This window comes from Adiantum capillus-veneris, chromosome 24, assembly GCF_014529385.1.
Source record: "Adiantum capillus-veneris isolate H3 chromosome 24, ASM1452938v2, whole genome shotgun sequence".
Lineage (NCBI taxonomy): Eukaryota > Viridiplantae > Streptophyta > Polypodiopsida > Polypodiales > Pteridaceae > Adiantum > Adiantum capillus-veneris.
The window spans coordinates 4,788,981-4,809,811 of record NC_140954.1 but is presented as its reverse complement, the minus strand read 5'-3'; the positions used below and the strand labels follow the sequence as shown (position 1 = coordinate 4,809,811).

At 44.3% G+C, this 20,831-nt stretch overlaps 1 protein-coding gene across 27 annotated transcripts in view; it reads left to right on the top strand.

Annotated features, from left to right (window-relative positions):
- The window catches only part of LOC147425868 (sterol 3-beta-glucosyltransferase UGT80A2-like), a 109,028-nt gene extending 103,662 nt beyond the window's left edge, over positions 1–5,366 (top strand). For 13 of the 27 annotated variants that reach the window (XM_086497819.1, XM_086497821.1, XM_086497820.1 and 10 more), the window contains 9 exons: positions 774–837; positions 973–1,030; positions 1,117–1,294; positions 2,463–2,593; positions 2,738–2,840; positions 2,946–3,022; positions 3,877–3,924; positions 4,031–4,180; positions 4,277–5,366. In XM_086497819.1, coding sequence (XP_086353945.1) covers positions 774–837; positions 973–1,030; positions 1,117–1,294; positions 2,463–2,593; positions 2,738–2,840; positions 2,946–3,022; positions 3,877–3,924; positions 4,031–4,180; positions 4,277–4,471 — 1,004 coding nt within the window. In that variant the 3' untranslated portion in view covers positions 4,472–5,366. Of the gene's footprint in view, positions 1–773; positions 838–972; positions 1,031–1,116; positions 1,295–2,462; positions 2,594–2,737; positions 2,841–2,945; positions 3,023–3,184; positions 4,181–4,276 lie in introns of those variants that run through there. The other 14 variants (XR_015186095.1, XR_015186093.1, XR_015186086.1 and 11 more) reach the window with 14 other exon arrangements.
- The last annotated feature ends 15,465 nt before the right edge of the window (positions 5,367–20,831 follow it).

The following is a 20,831-nucleotide window of genomic DNA, read 5'->3' as shown; positions in this document are numbered from 1 at the left end:
GTGAAATCGAGGATGACATGGCAAGGAATCTGCATCTGAAAGCAATCAAGAGTAATGGCAGCTCAGGAATGAATCCGTCGATTCAAGATAAAAATGATGAATTTTGTTTAAAATTTGAATGAATGATGATGATTCTAGTGCATCAAGATTCCCATATGAATGAGATGACTAGATACTGTTGTGAGCGCATCACGAGTTCCTTGCGGGATTTCTTCACACTAGACACTGGACAAATAGAGGAGCAGCCACCACTGCAAAACTCAGCTCATACTGACACCCGTGGTACTCTCATTGACCGAGCATTGGTTCTAGGAAGATCAGACACCCATGACTCAGGAGGAGCTTCACAACATCGACGGAGACTATAGCAGAGGATTCGACTTTAATGTGTGGAATAAGTAGAAAGAGGTGCAGTTTCGGTAGATAGCAGTATTGCAGTTGGAGTGCAAGAGAAAGTTAGCTTTTAATAATTTCTGGCGGATAGTTCTTCTAATGGTTGTTAGTAGTGAGTGGTGAACTCTGATTGGATGTAAACAGCAGCTGAGTGGCTGACCTGATGAATTTGTGACCGTGGATCAGTTTTATATAAGTAAAAAGGAGCTGGGTTGATGAATTTGTTACTTGTGTGGAGTAGTGTTCTGTAAATAGATTTGATAAGTTGTGTAAGACAAGGTGATCATTCAAGCAACGTATAGCAATCAAGTATATGATACATTTTGGTTTAAGTTTTAACTCATCAAGTGATCGTTGACTTGTGATTGGTTGGTTTGTAGGACATGTCCATGTGGCAGAGTATCTGGATGTTCCATTGCACATATTCTTCACTATGCCTTGGACGTAAGCTGCCTTGACATTTCAGCTTTTACTCAGTAATTTACCTGCTGAATACCCCTTTTCATTTATTGGCCTGTTAAAGTCTCCTGCCCTATGGGGAAACTCTTGGCTCCTTACTCATATATGTGGCTTGTTTAGGCCAACCAATGAATTTCCACACCCACTAGCCCGAGTCAAGCAGCAGGCTGGCTACAGGGTAATGTATACATCTTTCTTGGATTATGTAAGATTAAATAAAAGGGCCTTTTGATATCTGAACTCACTAAGGATAAGTCTTTGTAGATGTCATATCATGTGGGTGACTCGCTTATGTGGTGGGGTATGAGGGGCCTTATTAACGAATTCAGGGTCAAAGAGTTGAAGCTGAATCCCATGAATTATTTCAACTGGAATCAAGGCTCCATCTCACATCTGCCAACTGGTTACATGTGGAGCCCACATTTGGTTCCAAAGCCGAAAGGTTTACTCTCCTGTTAAGCATGACTATTATCTATCAAATTTAGTCCTATGTTTCAGCTAATCTGCAGCTTTCTTTGGCTTTGTTTATCATTTCATTGCTTGTTGATAAAAGTTCTCTCAAAAGAAGATCTGAGTACATTTTTTGCACATTGCTGAACAAGTTTATGTTTATCATTTGCACAGCTGGAATGAAAGTTCAAATACAGGATGGGGGAACTTTAAAGCCACTTACTGATTAGTTATTTGTTTTGCAATCTATCTTGAGTGCCATGTAATCTTCTAACTTACAATTATGGAGTTCTCCTTGTTTTCAAGTGCTTGATTATTATGGCTTAGTTGACCCTTTACAGCTAGAGTATCTAAGAAACTTTTGACTCGGTATTGATGCTGTTAATGGTGGACTGATGGTAATGTTGTCCTGTAGATGACCACCTTGAGCTTGCCTTTATAAGTGAGTTTGTTCTCCTCTTAAATTCTTCTAGTTAGCTGATCTAGTCTTGGGCATTCATACATCGACCAGGAATGTGGTAGCTTCTGTCTAGACTTTCTACAAGAAGAATGATATTCTTAGTCGTAGTTGTTAGTTCGTAATTTAGTGTTGTTGATCAATAACATCAGGTTTAATCGAGTGGTGTGGTAAACATAGTATCAATGTCATGTTAGAGTTCGGTTCAAGAGTTCTTTTAGTTGTTTTGGTATCAACTCATCTTTGACACTCAACATTGTAATATCCAGATTAAACGTTTCCTCTATAAATCAGTTCCATTTCAATTTCAGCAACTTCAGATTTCTTTTACAACATTGTGTTTTCTTTCTTCCAGACTGTAAACTCAGATTTAATTGACCGTTTGTAGGTAGTGTAGTGTAGGCTGATAATCAAATTCCCCAAAGACAGACACGAGTGTACTCATTTGTAATTTTGTAAGGCTCTTTATGTATGCAAGATAGAATCAGTCATGATGAATTATGGTGGAATTTTCTGCACTCACATCACTTCGTTTTGTAGGGTTCTTACGTATGGAACATAGAATCATTCAGGATGAATCATGATGGAAGCTCCCATCATGTTTTGTATAAGAGTCATTCAAGTATGCGACATGGGCTGAAAAATGGTTCAAAATAGAACTTTTTTAATTGGCGTAGCTGGCTAACAATGTCTTATACTGCAGACTGGGGACAGCGGGTGGATGTAGTTGGGTTTTGCTTCCTAAGTCTTGCAAACAATTATGAGCCACCAGATGCTCTTGTCAAGTGGCTTGCTACCGGAGAGAAACCTATTTATGTGGGATTTGGTAGTCTCGTAAGTCGGTTTTCAACCTTGTCTCAGGGATAGTGTTTTGAGATCTACATTTGTTCTGTAGGGTTCTGCCTGTAAATTGGGAGGTCTGAAAATGAGTGAGTACATTGGAAAACTGATTGGACTGATCCCTTTTGTAAAATGCAGCCAGTTGAGAATCCAGGCAAGATGACCGAAATTATTGTCCAGGCATTGCGAGAGACGAAACAGAGGGGCATTATTGATAAGGGTTGGGGTGGATTGGGAAACTGTAAGTATTTCTGAACTAGTGGCGCACTTTAAAAGTCTACTTTATGTGGGTATTTGATAAGGCTTCGGCGATGAACAAGAAGTTTGATACATCCTTTTAATGCAGTAGAAGAGACTCCAGACTCCATATTTCTTTTGGAGAACTGTCCACACGATTGGTTGTTTCCTCAATGTGCTGCTGTGGTATGTATGAATGTGTGTTGAATATTACCAAATTTCTTTCTTGCCTTCATTTATTGTCATTTTTAACTCTTTCTTTCCATTGGCCATCAACACCCTAATGTGAAACATGTCACTCCTTTTGACTTCTTCCTTCCCATTGGCCATCAACACACTGACGTGCAGCCTGACTTGAGAACGTGGATGCTGATATTATAAATCAACTTCGATGTATGAGATTACATTATAAGAAGGTACTGGATTCTAATTTATGATCTAGCCAATGGAGGATGGACCGTACATTGAGAGGAAAGGAATAGCTTTTTACCTATGAACGTGTCTAACGAAAGCATGATGGTGATGAATCATCTTGCAGCAGGGGTAGACATGGATTAGGAGAGAACTTTGTGGTTGTGCAAAAATTGTGAAGACATTCAATGGTGAAAAAGACTTGGATAAGGTTTGACAAATTGTTACTCATCATTCATGCTTTCATAGAGCAGTTTCTGCTGTGATTAATGGGACCCTTGTGACCACAAACTATTTTTTGAACCTTTCTGTTCTTAAGACTGAGTGGTGGTGGTGGCATATACAATTCTGCAGGGCATACCTCGTGGTAGAATCTTGTGGTTCGTCTTTACTATTTCCAAGTTGAAATCAAATACTCTCAAAGATCTCTTGTTCAACAAGTTTCCAGCTTGAAACCTAGCTTTATCACTAAAGAAAGTGTAGAGCCACGTGAATGATTGAGTTTACAGACTGTGTTGTTACTAACCTCACATAAGCCATAGGTTACATTGAGCAGATGACTGAGAAGAATAACTTATGAACATGCCATGTTTAACGTATTTAACATTTCTATGTGATACGTGGTGAAGGTCCATCATGGTGGTGCAGGGACAACAGCTGCAGGACTTAAAGCTGGGGTAATACTTGATTTGGTGTCTGGATCAATATTGTTGGTTTTCTACCATACAAGCTGTTATGGCAGTACTTAATTCCCGATTCGATTTTCTTGTGGAGCTCGAGCAGTGTCCCACTACTGTTATCCCTTTTTTTGGGGATCAGCCATTTTGGGGCGAGAGAGTTTGTTCAAAAGGTGTGGGCCCACTGCCTATCCCTGTGAGGCTATTCTCGTTGGAGAGACTTGTGCAAGCTATCAACTTCATGCAGGATCCAGAGGTCTTCATTTACGCCTGAAACCTAACCTTTCATCATCTCTTTCGTTTTGTGGCCGATTACTGTCTTCAAACTCACGCTAGTTGAGAGTTTTTACAGGTAAAGCGAAGAGCTCTGGAGCTAGCAATGCAAATGCAGGAAGAAGATGGAGTTGAAGTTGCTGTGGATGCATTTTACAGACATTGGGTGAGAAGACCACCAAAGCCTTCCACGACCACGGAGGCATTAAGCTTCTATCAAACTTTCCTAATTTGGTTGCGGAGATTATGGTGTTTGCCATGGTGCTTTGAATAACAACACAGGAAGAGAGTGCACTCACAGGGCTACAGTGATAAAATATGTCAAGTTTTCCTTCCCCTAGGAGACCAGTTACATGGTTGTGGTTCATTATGCCGCAATATTCAGCATGCTTTATCTGTTTGTGAATATCTTAGATTGATATGCTCTTTGTACAGGGTGCTACTAGTAAGCCTCTAGTTGCATCAAAGGTAATGAATTTGTGACACATGATTCATTGAGTTCTATTCTTTTGAAGGGATGCCGCTTGTGCATCGTATCAGACTGTAAAATAAGGGAATGGGGACAGCTGAGTTCAGCAGCTGATTGTCAGGAAAGGAGAAATCCTTGACGTGGACACAAGCACCATTGACCACTAAGGTGATCGTTGGAAGCATGGAGGTGGTGAACAACCTCTGCCAAGAGGTTTGAGAAGACTCGCAAAGAGGAATTTCAAATTGTGTACTACACCTTAAAGGAAGAGCAGATGGATAATCTCGCCTCCTCAATATTTGTACCACTGTCATCCCCAAGAAGACGGACTCCACTTCTGAAGTAGAATGGAAGGCTCTACTTTTACGCAACAAACTTGGCTATATGGAAAATGAGCAGCTCCCCTTTAGCGAAGCTCGGAGAGCAAGTAAAGAGAGAACCAAGAAGAGGGGTTTTGTCCTACAGTTTTTGAGTGATAAGAGGATTGTAAAGAGAGAACCAAGAAGAGGGGTTTTGTCCTACAGTTTTTGAGTGATAAGAGGATTGTAAAGAGAGAACCAAGAAGAGGGGTCTTGTCCTACAGTTTTTGAGTGATAAGAGGACTCCTCATGCAGAAGAGGATGAAATTATGCAATATGTTTGGCCATTTGCGAGTCCTTTTAGAGGGCGTCCTATAAATGATCTGTTGATTTTTCATTTTTCCACATTTATCGATCACAGGGCATATATCTTTCTCCCTCCTGCTCGTGTCGCCACACCCTCATTGTGCTTTGATAGTAGACTTATATATATACCTTGGAAATAGCCACCACCAGTTGCTTCTCCATGGCAAGTGTAGCCTAAGATAGAGCTCACTAGAGGATATGCTACATAAGGGATGCTAGAGAGCGTTGACACCAAGCCTAGCCGCCTCGTACAAAAGGGTGCCTTTTTTGTTACCTCAATTACCCCAATCATGATTTATATAGCAGTAGTTTGGGCATTTGTACTAACGGTTCTTGGGGAACATAGATTGAGATATTGTAGGTCATGACTTCCTCCACATCATGTGAAATAAGCCTTCGTTCCACTTGGAATTATCAGAATGGGGATGGAAACACCACCCATGGTAGGGAAGACTCTTTCAGGCAATATGTTTCATCCAAACGTTGAGGGAGCTACCACATGACATACAATCGGGGAGGCATCTAGTAAGTTCGCATATATGGACACATTTATGGACATATATATGCCACATAATGTTAGAGAGTCCATTGGACAACTAAGGGTCTCCTTTAAGAAACTAGCAATTAAGTAGCACAACATGAAAGAGATTGGAGGACGTGTAGAGTATGTGGAGGTGGGGTGGAGAGCAAGGAGCACTATGTATGGAAACATCGAGATACAGAGCTCATTTGCAACAGTTTTCACAAAACAACGTACACTTAGTTTATGTTATTGAACTCAAGAGACTAGCTTGGTTTCTACTAGAGATTAAAAGACAAAGCTCCTCCAATCACCCACACATACCATTGGACGACAACAATCACATCTTTTACAAATTTCTTTTAAAGAGATGCTCTACCACCACCAACCAACATTCAAAGAGGGGTCACACTTGCAAGTAGAAATTGATACCCCAAAGGACCATGATAACAGATCGCGAGAATAGTATTCGAGAAATTTGACTACGACATGAAATTACGAAACATAGGGATTATAAAGCAAGCTTTTTTCGATCCAATTGTGGGCTGCTCGTGTATGCATGCCATACTATACTCTTAGTTTGGTATCAATGGAGCTAACTCATGTTTTACTCCCTTGCACATATAATTTCACATCCATTAGAGTTAGAGCTCCATCTCCCTCATCCATCCTACACATGTATACATGCCTCATGTTAATTTTTTATTTTCTAGCCTCAAGGGATTGATGATGAATAACTAGAACTCTATAATTTCATTTTTAAAGTTATAAGTAGGGCGGGGATATAAGCCTCACCCAAGTGAGGAGGGGGAAAGGGGAAGGAGAAGCAATAAAGTTGTGGAAGGATAGTAAAGTACATTCTCACTTTGAACTCTATCCAAAACATATATCCCCATTGACATGTATACACTAATGAGTTGAGATTCAGTCATGGCATGGCATCGACTTTCACCAAATCTCATTGAGGACCCATAATGATGTCATGACTTTGCAAAGAGACTCTATCAAGTACCTAGACAACCATCGATTTCGAAGAGCATACAAGCCCCTTGGGGCGGTCAGTTTTAAGAATGTGTATGATATCATGTGAGCTAACCGGAGAGGATTATTAAATGTTCAAAACGTATGCTTTTATGTATACATTAGAGGGGGATGGGGTTCGTTTAAATAGGTCCACAATGTAAGTATAGTATGTATATTGCGGTAATATTAAATACCCTTTGAATGCACGCCATATAGGGAGATTTCAATAAGGGACTGCCCCGAGACAAGCCCAGCCTCCACCACACCCACTTCTTTGTAGCCACGATGATGGAGAGCCTATTCGTTCCATGTAGCATGGTTGTTCCTCAGATGACACATGTATGAGAGTAAGCACCTCATATACACCGTTGTGCCCCTTCATAACTTTGCTCTTCAATAGAGCAATAGAATAGCAAAGGGATTATTGGCACAGTGGACGAGTGCCTATCCACAAGTTTGGGGACATTGTTGACCCTTGCAAATACATGACCAACATGATTGGAGACACATTGGCCAAACTTTATGGAGCTTTGTTGGACGTAGAGTTGAGCTTATGTATAGAGAGTGAGGGCCTACAAGCCCTAGGATAGACCGATTTTAGATGAGCCTTCTCTACCATAGACCACATCTTTACTCTGCACTACTTTGAGTGATGAGGCAAAAGTAAGAGGTGATGACACTACTATTTGTTGATTTTGGCAAATCCTTGGAAATAGTCCTGCACAACACGCTCTTCCAACACTTGTAGACACGTGATATGCCATCAGAGATGATTTGGGGATGTACTCTGTGGGACAGAGCCCCTCAAAGGCCCATTGCTAGCATTATTGATGTGAAGCAAGTGTGCCCACTCTTGTCGACTTTACTTGGCCTTTACAATTGTAAGGTATCATAGTAATTTTTTTGTGTAAGAGTTACGGTTATGGACTTGGTAGGTACTTTAGTTTATATTATGTTATCTGTTGATGAATTTTTTCTTGCATCTAAGTCACAAAAGGAATTACAACTCCATCTACATACTTTGGATGAGTTTTGACTTAGGGAGACCAAGGTTCTATTTTTCATACAATGAAATTGGTCAAGAGTAGAGTCCTAGCTAAAGGACGAGTTGAGGTGGTAGACTCATATGTATATCTTGGAATTTCTTTCTTAGCCACCACAATCTGTTTCTTGATGGAAGTGCACCTAGAGATAGGGACATCAACGATACTAGAGTGGTGGTGATCTCAATGGTCAACAAGCACTCGTTCAGAGTTTCAAAACAACCTTATCCATGGCTTGATGCATCCAATACAACAGTGTTTCAACATGCTACAAAAGCATGCAAGAGGCTTAAGAGTGCGGATGTCAATTTGGCAAATGAATTGGATGAAGCAAGAAGATACATGTGTCGCCAATTTTTGGGGGAGACACAATCATTGTGAAAATGCTTGGTTTTGAGCATCAAAATCAAAGGTTTGCTTCGATGCGCCGGTACATCAACATATGCAAAGCTCAAGATTGTTTTTTCTTGTTGTCTATGTCATAGGTTTGTTTTATTTGTCATTTGTTAAATTTTTCTCCAAATAAATTTGTACAAGTTTAGACAATGGCCTAGCATTTTCAGCTACAGGTAAGACCTACTCAATGTGTGCGCCTCCAAAACCCTCATTTTTGTATGGAACCATATGTGTCTCACCTTGTATCTGGGAAACATGTGCACGCTTACCTTTGTGTGTGTAGGGAAGGCTTGTATTCGTCAACCAACAATTGTGTTGTAGGGGAGGATTTGTGTGATCTCACCTTGTGTTTGCGAGATCTTGTGTTCCATTCCCTACTTTGTTCTAAGGATGGCTTGTGTGCCTGCACCCTTTGTGTCAAGGCGAGGCAAAATTGTGTACCTCTATCCTCTTTTGTGTTTGAGGCAAGGCTACTGTGTGAGTGCTACAAAGCTCAAGGGGAGGATTGTTGGGTGAGCTTTGTCTCACTCCAATGTCTAGTGAATGTGTGAGTGCTACAAAGCTCAAGGGGAGGATTGTTGGGTGAGCTTTTCTATCATGGTGATGTGAATAGCTTTAAGAGCATTGAGGACCGTGGATTATACCTACGGCCCTTCACGCTTGGTTGATTGTTGTCAAATAGGCAAGTATCAAAGCCATTGCTTATATGTATGGAGACTATTGGTTGATTTGAGATAGAGAAGTGATGGATGGTAGGCTAAATGCATATTTCTATGGTTGTGGAAAGTTTTTGTAAAGTGGCATGTTATCCAATAGTCAAAACATTTTTTAGTGTGATGTTTCGTAAAGGGGCTCATTGCATTGTAGTCATAATATGTACATATACCATTTTTGTTTTATGGTGTGATATTGACTTACCTCATTGTAGAGGTGACAAATATGAAGTATAGTAAAGACAATGGGTTTTATGTGACACCCACAACCATCCAAAGCATAGGGCAAGGAAGATTTTGCAACGGCAGCATGTGGTTGCTATTGAAGACATTACCTAGGGCTATTTCCATTTACAAGACCCTAGATGATGTATTCTTGCATGAGGTAATAATTCATCATTGTTGCTTCTTTCAAATTTGAGGACATAGAATCTCTCTCTCTCTCACTCACACACACACACACACACACACACACACACAAAGTAGTAGGCAAACAAGGTCCCCTCAAGTGACAAAGGTATGAATAGTTGATAAATGGATTACACTACATGTAAAAAATAAACCAACATTATTGACCCTACTATATTGTAATGCATCTATCACTACTTGCATTCATAGATAAATCGATTCCATGTAATTAGCCCCTAGCCACTATGAGCCCTAAGAGTCCCCAAAAGAATTCATATCTTCCACTTTTGTTTTATGCCTTCACGGCATTGAGCTTCAAGTGAAATACATTATGGATGTTTTCAATTTTTCCAATAGGTCAGCCTTGACTTCCAAAGGATGTCAAGATAGTATGAAATTCTCTCTCTCTCTCTCTCTCTCTCTCTCTCTCTCTCTCTCCGATGTGCTTGTGTACTGAGCAAAGCAACAAGCGAGAGTTAGAGTACTTACTGTGCGTTATCTTGTCAATGAAATGAGACTTTTCAATACGTGAGGATAGATGAGCAAGATGCGAGCATCTTCACAAAGGCCATGAGGGCAAAGAAGCTAAGGAGAGTTTAAGCTATGCTTGGAGTACAACAGATGGGACTGATCTTGAGAGGGTGTAGATATCCAGATCACCACATGGTATGCATGGATGACTTTTCACCTACATTTCTTGTTGGCACAAGGAAGTGGACATGAGGATCATTGCCAATGGTCTAATAGTTGAGATTCACTGACTTGGTCTACCTATTGAGACTTATCTTTCTAGCTCACTCACAGTAGTTTCAAATTGACCATAGCACATAGTTTCTGATTAGGTTGTATTTCCCACTTATGTTTCGTAGACCTTATCATCATTTTGTGTAGTGAAGAATAAGAAGCACCTTTTAGGCTCCATCTCCATTATGTGTATGCGCTTGCAAGATCCCAAGCTCTCTCCTTCACAATCCCTTTACAAATATCTAAACTTGCATTGCTCGAGGAGTCAAATCCCATGGTAGGGAGGTCCGAGAACCCCCCCCACCACCACCACCCCGCGTGATGTGTAGGGGATGCCAACATCTACCAAAGAGGCTACGGAGACTACTCAACAACAAAGAAGATGAAGCTGTGTAGGCAGACCAGAACTCAAGGGCACTCACAAACAAGGAAGGGTATGGCAAAGACAATGAGGGAGAAAATGAGGTGGGTAGAGAGGAAGACACATAAGGACTTGGGAGGGGGGTATGGGAACGAGGCGAAGGGGTTGGAGATGAGACTAAGGTAGAGATTTTCCCTACGTGCTAGGCAGTCTCCTCATAGTGATGCTGCTCGTGATGACCCAAACATCAAAACGGTACCTTGAAGGAATCCACAGGTGAACAAGTGAACATTACAACATCTAGGCCAAGGTCTCCTATGGCCTCACTAAACCCATGCCTGCTACCAATCCTAACCACCTTGAGTGGAAGAGGTTCATGGCTAAATAACCACTAAAGTGTGTGCTTCCTACTATCAACTCTATTGATGATGAGACTAAGTTTGGGAAAATCGCATTGAGCAAGGTCTCTAACAAGGGCAAGCCATCTTCCAAAAAATGAAACACTCATTGGAAACCTTGAGTTCTCAACTTTATATCAAATCCAACCACACTTGCCTTCTCAAGAAGCCCATCTACCCCTTTGGAAAGGCGTGGGGTTCACAAACCAAAATGTAAATCAAAGGTATACCTACTACCTTTGTGGAAATTGATGCAACTATCCTTAAAGTCACAATGAAGGTGCTGACTAGATAACCCTCATTCGAGGTACTAAGGGGAGGTACTCCTGATGTAAGCCAATTAAAACTAGAAACTCTACCTCCTTGGAAGTTCCACCAATTACATTTCAAAACCATGGTGCCCTCAATGCTCCCAAAGCCATAGGACTCATTTGTAGTATCTTGGCCACTATATCTAGCCCCTCAAACTCAATCTAGTAATAGCCTTGGCCCCCTGTGACTAGGGTGGGTTCTGATAATCCAAAAAATAATGGAGGTTGGTTGGAGCTAATTGAGCTATGCGTCATGGCTCGCTTTCCCTTCTAGAAATCGACATAGAGAAGGTGTCTATAATTGCTGAAATGTCGAGACTTGTAAATATTAAGGAAGTTCAGTCTTTCATGGACATTGTGGTTATTATCCTAGATTTATCTACATGTATAATGGCATTGCAAAACCCATTTAAAGTCTTATCAAATAGTTTGTATGGACCGATGAGTGTGAAAAGTTGTTTTAGAAAGAAAACCCCATACTGAAATAAAATTTTCCATGTACATGTGGATGCATCAAACTTTGCTATTGGTAACATATTGGCACAACGGGGAGAGGGAACAATGGATATTCCTATCTCATATGCTAGCATACAATTGAACACAGCGGAAAAGAATTACACCACGATAGAAAGAGGACTTGGTATGGTTTATGTGGTAAAGAAATTCATGTATTACTTATTAGCTAATAATTGTCTTCTTTGTAGATCACCAAGCCCTACTTTATCTTGTTAACAAGCCATGTGACACTGGTAGGATTGTGAGATGGTTTATCATCCTGTTGGAGTTTGATTTTACGATAGTAGTTAAGAAGGGCACCACACATCAATGACAATTCACCTCTCTAGGATCACCTCACGAGAATCTCCAAAAGTAGTTGACGATGATTTTCCAGATGCTTCTCTATTGAAATGATCCTGAGATGGTCCAAGATCTTGTCTCTTTGATGACTATAGCTTAGGTAGATTCACATATCCGACTTCTAATCACACTGTGGTTGATCGAACAATCGGCTAGTATCAGTTGTTGGCTAGAAGGCTGTATCGGAAAAACAAGGATGGGATTCTACTTTTGTGCATAAGCCCCGAAGAACAAGCCAACTACTTTATTCAAGCTCATACAATAATGGTGGGAATCCATTTTGCAGAAGACCAACCTTTGAGACGATCGACGTGGTTAGGGGTTTACTGGCCAATTATGAAAAGAGATGTTCATACCTGTGTGAATAGTTGTTTCCAATGCAAGGAGAGAATAGCCATATCACATGCAACTTTATTCTAGATATCCGTTGCACCTAAGTGGAGTAGATATCTGGTGGAGTACTTGACAAATAGAAAATTCCTAGAAGACATGCGCAAACAAAGACAGAGAGCAATCTAAATTGAAACAACTAATTATACCATGATTGGCCAACAACTATATAAATGAGGGAAGGACCAACAGCTTAGACTGTGTGTCAATGAAGATGAAATTATTTCTATCTTGGAACAAGCACACGCCCAGCTAGTAGGGGATGATTTCTCTCATGAAACCATAGCTAGAGCAATAACGATGACTAACATATGGTGGGAGACTCTATTTGCAGACACAAAAGAAATTTTCAGAAGGTGTGACTCTTGTTAGAGAGAAAAATTACGACTCAAATGGACAACATGCCATTGCAGACAATGATGGGAGCAAGAGCATTTGCTTAGTGGAATATAGGTTTTTTGGTCCAATATAACCACCGGCTTATAAAACTCAAGCACAATACATTATTGTGGTCACAAATTATTTGACCAAGTGGACAGAAGCTAGAGCCACTGGAAAGAATGATGCACAAACCATTCTTGCTTTTTTGTTTGAATGTATATTTACGCGATACGGGTTTCCTATTGAGCTTGTGAGTGATCGAGGGCACACTTCCTCAACGAGGTGATAGAGAATTGACTTAACGAGTTTATGGTCATCCATAACAAATCCACCCTCTATCATCCTCATGCAAATATCCAAGCACAACATACGAATTAAGTCCTAATTTCGGAGCTTACTAAGACTGTGAGCTCGAAAAGAACACACTTGGAGATGAATCTCCATTTGGCTCTATGGGCTCACAGGGTTTCATTCAAAACAGCTCTGAATATCACCATTTAATCTAGTCTATGGACGTGATGCTATATTGTAAATGGAGTTCTTACTGCCAACCCTCACAGTTGCACACAAATTAGAGTGGAAGGGTCATGGAATATTGGAACGACTCAAAAATTTTGAACAATTAGATGAGCAAAGACTAGCGGCTATCACACACATCGATGCTCAAAAATGGAAACAAAAACAGTTCTTTGACTTGCATTTGTTGAGAAAAATTTTCAAGCGAGGAGTATTAGTCTACTCATTCAAGTAGGCCGTTACAATCATTTTTTCTTTCGTTCCCTCCCAGGAAGGTTCTGCTAGCCTAGGGTTTTCCTGGATTACTCCGACCCTGAAAGTACAATCAAACATGCTCATTAGTGGGTTAGGAACTTACCCCTCATGTCTCGCGCGAGATATGTCTGTGGTGGGCACTAGAGGTGGAAAAAAACACGCGCGAAGTAGACTCTGAGAGCTCTCTCCAAAGAAGGCAAAGAGACTAATTTTGGCCTACCTCAACTATACATGCTTGGGCTACCAGACTCATTTTCCCTCAAAATCCCCGGTAAGTCCTATTGGACCGTGAAGTATACTTTTCTTTCGAAAATTTTCTCATTTGGACACCGATTGTCTTGTTTCTAAAAATTTCACCACATCACGCTTCGTGGCCCAATTAATGCTTTTTGTCACCGTCGCTAGAATTGGACAAGATTTGATATGCTTGTTTGTCTCTTCTTCTTGATCATTAAGGTATCTTTCATTTCTCTAATTGAACCTATTTACTACTTATTTTTTATTTTTTACTCTTTTTATTAGAAAAATTAAAAGAAGAATACAAGACTAATCCAAAAAATAAAAAAGCAATCCAGAAATTACTAAACACACATAAACACTATGCTTGGCCATATTTTTGTGGATTTCTTCTACGGACACGATAGATCCACACCCCGCTTGGAGAAAATTCTGGCTAAAGAAGCATCCAAATTATCTTATGCTCTATACCCAAGCTTCCCTGAAAATTTGCAAGGATCCTACTTTTTTCCCAATACCCAAAGTTAGATCTTGGGCAAGTCACCAAATCATCTTTAAGAAACATCCTACATGACTCAATTACCCTAGATTGAGTACACTCAAGGGTAAAGCAAATGAAGATTACATGCTAAACACTCTCACAGAGGCTATTGATATCTTCAAGAGGACTCCATATATCACCTGCATTATGTTCATAAAAATAGCCAAAATGATTCTCACATGTATCCAGACATTTCACCAAGCATAGCAAACAGATGCTCCGTGGATGGCATTCCTCAAAGGAAATCAAGAGCTCTACTATGACTTGTTAGGTTAACCGCCTAATGAAGCTCTCTATGGTTTCTATGCTAGAGTGATGTTTCTGTCCTCCTATTTTTTTTTCTGAGAAAAAGATCCTTCTATTAGTTAATGAAACTGCCCATAGAGCTACAACCGCCTCTTCGAGAGAGGGCTACAACAACCATGAAGGGGAGACTCTCCCAATGAAAAAACAGCATATGTACAATGGGGCTAAATCAAGAAATGGGAGGAGGGAAAAGCCACACAGGTGAACGGTAGTGCCATCTGAGTACACCCTGCACCATGGTGAAAAAAGGTCTAGGACGCCAGAGTCGAAGGAAGGCCTCTCTACGCTCCCGCATGCGGTCGGAGTTGCCCTGGAGTCTCTCTAGGTGTCCTCTAAGAGTGTGGATCAGCTCTAGCCAAAGATCGTGAACAGTCTCTGCTGGTGGTACAGGGCGAGCCTCAAAGATGCGAAAACAATGGGCCCGCCAGATGAACCATAGTGTTAGGCCACAGATGAGCTCCCAGCACTCCTCTCTCTCACTACACCACTCCTGTGGAGTAAGCTCTGTGGGCAGGCTAGAGTGTAGGCCGCCCCCCCTGTATCACTATCATCTTGCTGGTGGAAGATAGCTCAAATTGAAGTACGGGCCCATGAGAGTGGACCAAGACGCTGCCCCCCAAGTGTACTGCCAAACCGTGGAAGGAGCAGGCATCAGTCGAAGAACACGAAGCCACACCTGCTGTGCCAAAGGGCAGTCCCAAAGACAATGACGCTGACTCTCTACAAGGTGGCCACAGGCTGTACATGTGGCCGAGAGACCACTATGCACCAGCCAACTCCCAACTGCTGTAGCTCTGTGTGCGACCAACCACTGAAACAAAGTGACTCGCCTCGGCTGTCTGGAGTCCCACAACCTCTCCCAAAAAGCTGCCAAAAAACTCAGCTGTGAGACCCTCCTCCTGCCAATGAGGTGTTGCAGCGGGGCGAGCCTCTCTCTGTGCTGCCAGTATGTGACGTCCCAATCGAACAGTGTACTGAAAGAAGGGGACACCTGGGTGGTATGCAGAAGAGAAAGGGTCCCTCCAGAGCCACTCACCAGTGTCCCATTGTACTCGTGCAAGTGGACAACACTCCCAGGCCCACAACCTTCAATGTCCACTCTCAAGAGCTGCTGAGTCAAGATTGATGACAGAAGTCCTCCCACACATGCCCACCACTCAAATCCTGTGAAAGCAGCACTCTGCCACCTGCGAGGCCTTTACTGCAACTCGTTGTAAGCGTCCCTCTCCCTGTAGCTCGAAGAACAGGGAGGGAACAGTCTCCGAGCAAGCCCGAACAGAGAGGCGTGAGCAATCGCGTGAAGGCTACAATTCATCTGGGTGCTGTTGACTCGAGAGGCGTGAGCCACTAGCTGGTATTGCCTCTGAAATGTCATGACACATGCTCTGCACCCCTCTCATGCCTTGTAGCTGAAAGTCCTGTAGCTCCTCTAACATGCCTGAAAACTGTAACCAGTCACCTAAAGAGCGTGCTAGACCCGCTGCCATGGAACCCCAGGAAACCTGAGGCTGACTACCAACCAAGTGCCCTCTCTGAGTGCTAACGATGGGGTTCCAAACAAGTGGCTGCAGGCGCTCCTCCGTGCAAGTAGGCTGGCGCTGCTCCAAGCCTTGCTGCAAGTGCTCCCTAGATCGAAGCAACCCCCCAGCAAAGTGATCCTCCAGTCTCCTGCTCAAACGAACTCTACGCATCTCTGTGAAGATCCATCTGGTCGAAGGTTGCCAGGGCCTCCTGCTTGAGGCACCCTAGCACGAAGCCGCTGTAACAAGAGCTCCTTCTAGGGCTCCTCGCTTGAAAGAAGACCTCGGACGATGAACTTCCCAAGAAGGGCTCTGTTCTTCTGTGCTGGGTCAATGATCCCAAGCCCTCCCTGCGAACAAGGAAGAGTGATGACCTGCCAAGCCACTTTGGCTTGGGCAGTCAAAGTGTCTCGCCGTGACGAGCCGCTCTACCTGGCCGATACAAGAACTCGAGAAGATCCAGCAAGAAGTGATGTACCACATAGTAGCCAACAACACCTGGTTGGCCACTACAACTCTGCCAGCCAAAGACAATAGCGCGGAGCTCCAATGTAACAACTTCCTCCTGATGGACAGGAGGAGGGGAGCAATTTGCTGCTCGGGAGACAAGTCCAAACCAACCTAACAGCCCAAGTACCGAACTGCAGTCCCTGGGGGAATCCACCTGAAACCCTCACATGGCGTCCAGTCGGGCACAGGAGCACTACTAACCGAGAAAGCCATAGTCTTTCTCCAGTTGATCAGTGCGCCAGATGCACAACAAAAGGTCTTAAGAGCCTGCTCACACCTGTGAAGGTTGGCCTCCTGGCCATCTAAGTACAAGGCTGAGTCGTCAGCAAACTCAGCGTCCAGTAGCCCAGTAGACCAACCTGCTGCGACACTAAAAACCTACTCATCACCTCAACATAGAACAGAAAGAGGAAGGGGGCAAGAGGACAGCCCTGTCTGACTGAACGTGTGAGCATGAACCGATTACCTCTACCTCCTGCCAAAAGAACCTAATTGTGTGCTTGTCTGTACAAAGCTGACACCCTCTGATCCAAGCATCTGAGAAGCCCATCCTGCGTAGAGTTCCCTCTAGAGAGTCCCAGTCAACTCTGTCGTATGCGTTATAAAAATCGAGAAGAAGAATCACACCAGGTCCTCACCACGGAGCCGCGCTAGGGCAGAAGCCTCCCAAAAGTAAAGATGTTGTCAAGGATACTGCGCTCCTTGACAAAACCTGTCTGAGTCCCATGTATAAGGCTCTCTAGAAGTGGCTGGATCCTCAAATTGAGAGCCTTGGCAAGAATTTTGTAGGTTGAGTTGAGAATGGCGATGGGACGCCACTGTCGAATCTCATCTAAGGAGCCACCCTCCTTGGGAATGAGGTAAATCAGACCCTCACTCATGCTGTCAGGCATCACTCCTGTGCGCAAGATGTACTGAAAAGCACTACAAAGATCTGGGCCAAGCAAGTCCTAGTACTCCAAGAAAAAAGTGGGAGTCAATCCATCCTCACCTAGACAACTACCACGGGGGAGTGCACTATAAGAGCCGTGTGCAGCTTCTCAGGCTGAAGTGGCAGCTCAAGCCTCTGACGCATCTCCTCAGTCACAAGGCAAGGCATCTGTGCCCACACTTGCTCCATGCATGTATCCTCACGCTCTGACTGAGGCTCTGCAGATAGTAGCTCACAATAAAAGTCAGTAGAAACTGCACGCATGTCCTCTGGCTCAGAAGCAATTGACCCGTCGGGCCTCCTCAACTGACTGACCTTGGCATGCGAATGCCGAGGTCCCACTACCTCGAAGAAAGCACCAGTCACTCTGTCGCCCACTTGTGTCCACTGAGATGCCTGTCGATGGAAGGAAAACTCGTGTCGCCACTCCTCTGTGCTAACAAGCTCCTGGCGAGCCTGCTGTAGCTGCTCCTCCAACCAAGGGCTGTCTGGATGCTGCTCCTGCATCCTCTGCAACCAAGCAATGCCCCGTCTGAGACGTTGCTCCTCCTCTCTCGCTACAGCTAGGCGAGCCAGAGACTCCTGGAGAAAGAAACGACTAATCTGAGCTAGTCATGAGGCCACTCTGTCAGCAAGAGGATCCTGCATGTTCAAGCTCTCTGTCGAGAGCCTCAATTCTCTCTCTGAGTGCAAATTCCAGCAAGAGCCTCTCTGGGATGCAAACCATCGTGCTCCTCCTCCTATGTCTGTCTGCCACTGTGAGGATCATTGGTGCATGGTCCGAGAAGGAAGTCCCTGCCAGAATGCCCACTGTCCCACCCAAGTCATTGAAATGGTCACTAGTGTAGAAGCGATCTATCCGCGATAGATTCCACTCTGCGGTCCGGAACGAGAGAAGGCTAGGTTGTCTGGGGGCCTCACAAAACTAGAGTGCTGCCACACATCCGAGATCCTCAGTCATACAAAACCTCCCCCAAGCTGCCAGCTCAACTCCATGCACAGTAGCATAGCTACCACCAATCCTGTCAGAAGGGTCCTCCAACATGTTGAAGTCCCCCCCTATGCACCAGTGTTCTGCCTGTGGCAGAGACTCAACTATCTGTGACCAAAACTCTGCTCGTGCACTCGCCACATTGGGCGCATAGATGTTCAGGAAGCCCACAAGGCAACCCTGAACCTGCATAGTGATCCACTGAGCCCTGCCTGACACAATAATCCCTCTATCCACAATGGCCTGCTGCAAAGAATCCGCAATAGTCATACATACCCCACCCTGGATGCCTCCCAACCCAAAAGCAACTGACCAAAAAGTATCATAACGTCCACACAAGAGCTGACCACAACGTCTAATGCGGCTCTCCCACAGATGGTGCTCCTGTAGCATAAGGAGATCAATCCCTCCTCCCACAAGGCAACGCTGAAGCTCCTGACGCAGTCGGCCCCGCTGATGCTGAAACTAGGGCCCACCAAGTCCCTGCACGTTCCTATGATCCTCATAGGGAGCGAGAGAGAACAAATGCTGCCGCTACAGCTAAACGGGCTATCTTTGAGGCTGGCTTGGATGGGGAGTAATCCGCATCCGAGCGTCCTCTAGATAGGAGTGACTGCAACGAGTGCCTGGCCCAAGCCCAAGTAGAGCGAGCCGTACGTAAAGCAACCTCCTCTGTCCAGGAGTCCTCATGAATGTGTACATATCATGGCAAGCACTGTGTATCGGCAAAGAAGTAAACCACAATGTGTCTACATCCTGCTGTATGTGGAGGTGTCACCGCAAACTTGGCCAATGGCCACAAAGTCTGAAGCATGTCTGTAACTCCTAGTTCTCCCATGTGGTGAGAGAACTCTAGGACCTGTGTGTGCAACCATCCCAACACTGCGTCGAGAGTCCACTCAGTCTGGTCCTTGCCACAAAGGGGAAAAGAGAAGCCAACCGCTGAGTCCAAGGCCTTTGTCCCCCTAGCTGCAAGGAACAGAACATGGACCGTGAAGCAGGCTGCCTCATGGTCTGCTGAGGAAAATGAGTAAAGTCGTAGTCGAAGAAATCTCATCAGCGCCGGATGTCGATGCTCGTCAGACCACGAGGAATAGCTGCAAGGGGAGACGTTTATATCTGTAGAGGGGGTCGCAAGAAAGGCTGGCTCTCTCTCGCCAATCGACTCGTGGCAAAGGCACTGCCAAGAGATCTCCTAGCAGCCGGAGATGGCCCTGCCCCCTGGGTCGACTGTGGAACTGGAGCGGGAGGGGGGGGGGGGGGGAGTAGGAGCAGGGGGAAGAGGTGGAGAGGAGGGACGGGGGGGAGCGGTAGAGGTAGAGGGGCAGGGGGAAGAGGCAGCGGGAGCAAGAGGCGGGGGCGAGGATGATGAGGAGGGGGGGAACTCTGACGGGGGAGGGGCTGTCGAGGGCGAAGCTGAGGTGGGGGCTGGAGCAGGGACCTTATCTTGCTCAAGAGGACCGAAATGGTTTCCCGTGGGAACCAACTGCTGCTGGGCAGGCGCCTGAGGACCACTCTGAGTGCCACGCTGTCGTTGTGGCCCCTACCATTGGTGCAACCAAAGTTGGTCCGAGCTAGGAAATGGTATATGCCAAGCAGAGACAGCAGGCAAGTGAAGTGCAGAAGGCTAGGGCAGGTGCCAAGGCCCTAGGCAGCCAAAGGGTAGTGGAAATGTATGCTTAAAGTGGCTTTTTAGACCAAAGGTGTTGTGGGATGGTCCAGATGGGATGGCAAATGAAGGTGTCCGAAATGCCAAGTCAGTGTCTTGAAAGGTAGTGTTCAGTATGCTCTAGAAGCCGGTCCGGACGGCTCGTCAAACGGAGCCCCAGTGTGCAAGATACTGAAGTTTAAAGTTGGAGTGTGTAGCAGATCCCTGACGGATAGGGCAGCTGGGGACAGGTGGCCCGGGCTGATGTCAGTATATACATGTGTAGTGATCGAGTTGTGGAGCATGCTTGTCTTTTTGGATTGCGAATGGGAGCTCTGGATAGCAAGTTAAGGTCAGTTGAATTTATTCCGGGGGCCGGGTCTGAGCCTACTTGCCCGCATCGGAGAATGCGCCATCTGGCATCTTTTGGGTCTCGCCAACGTGATTAGAAGTGGGATATGTGAATCTACCTAAGCTATAGTCATCAAAGAGACGAGAT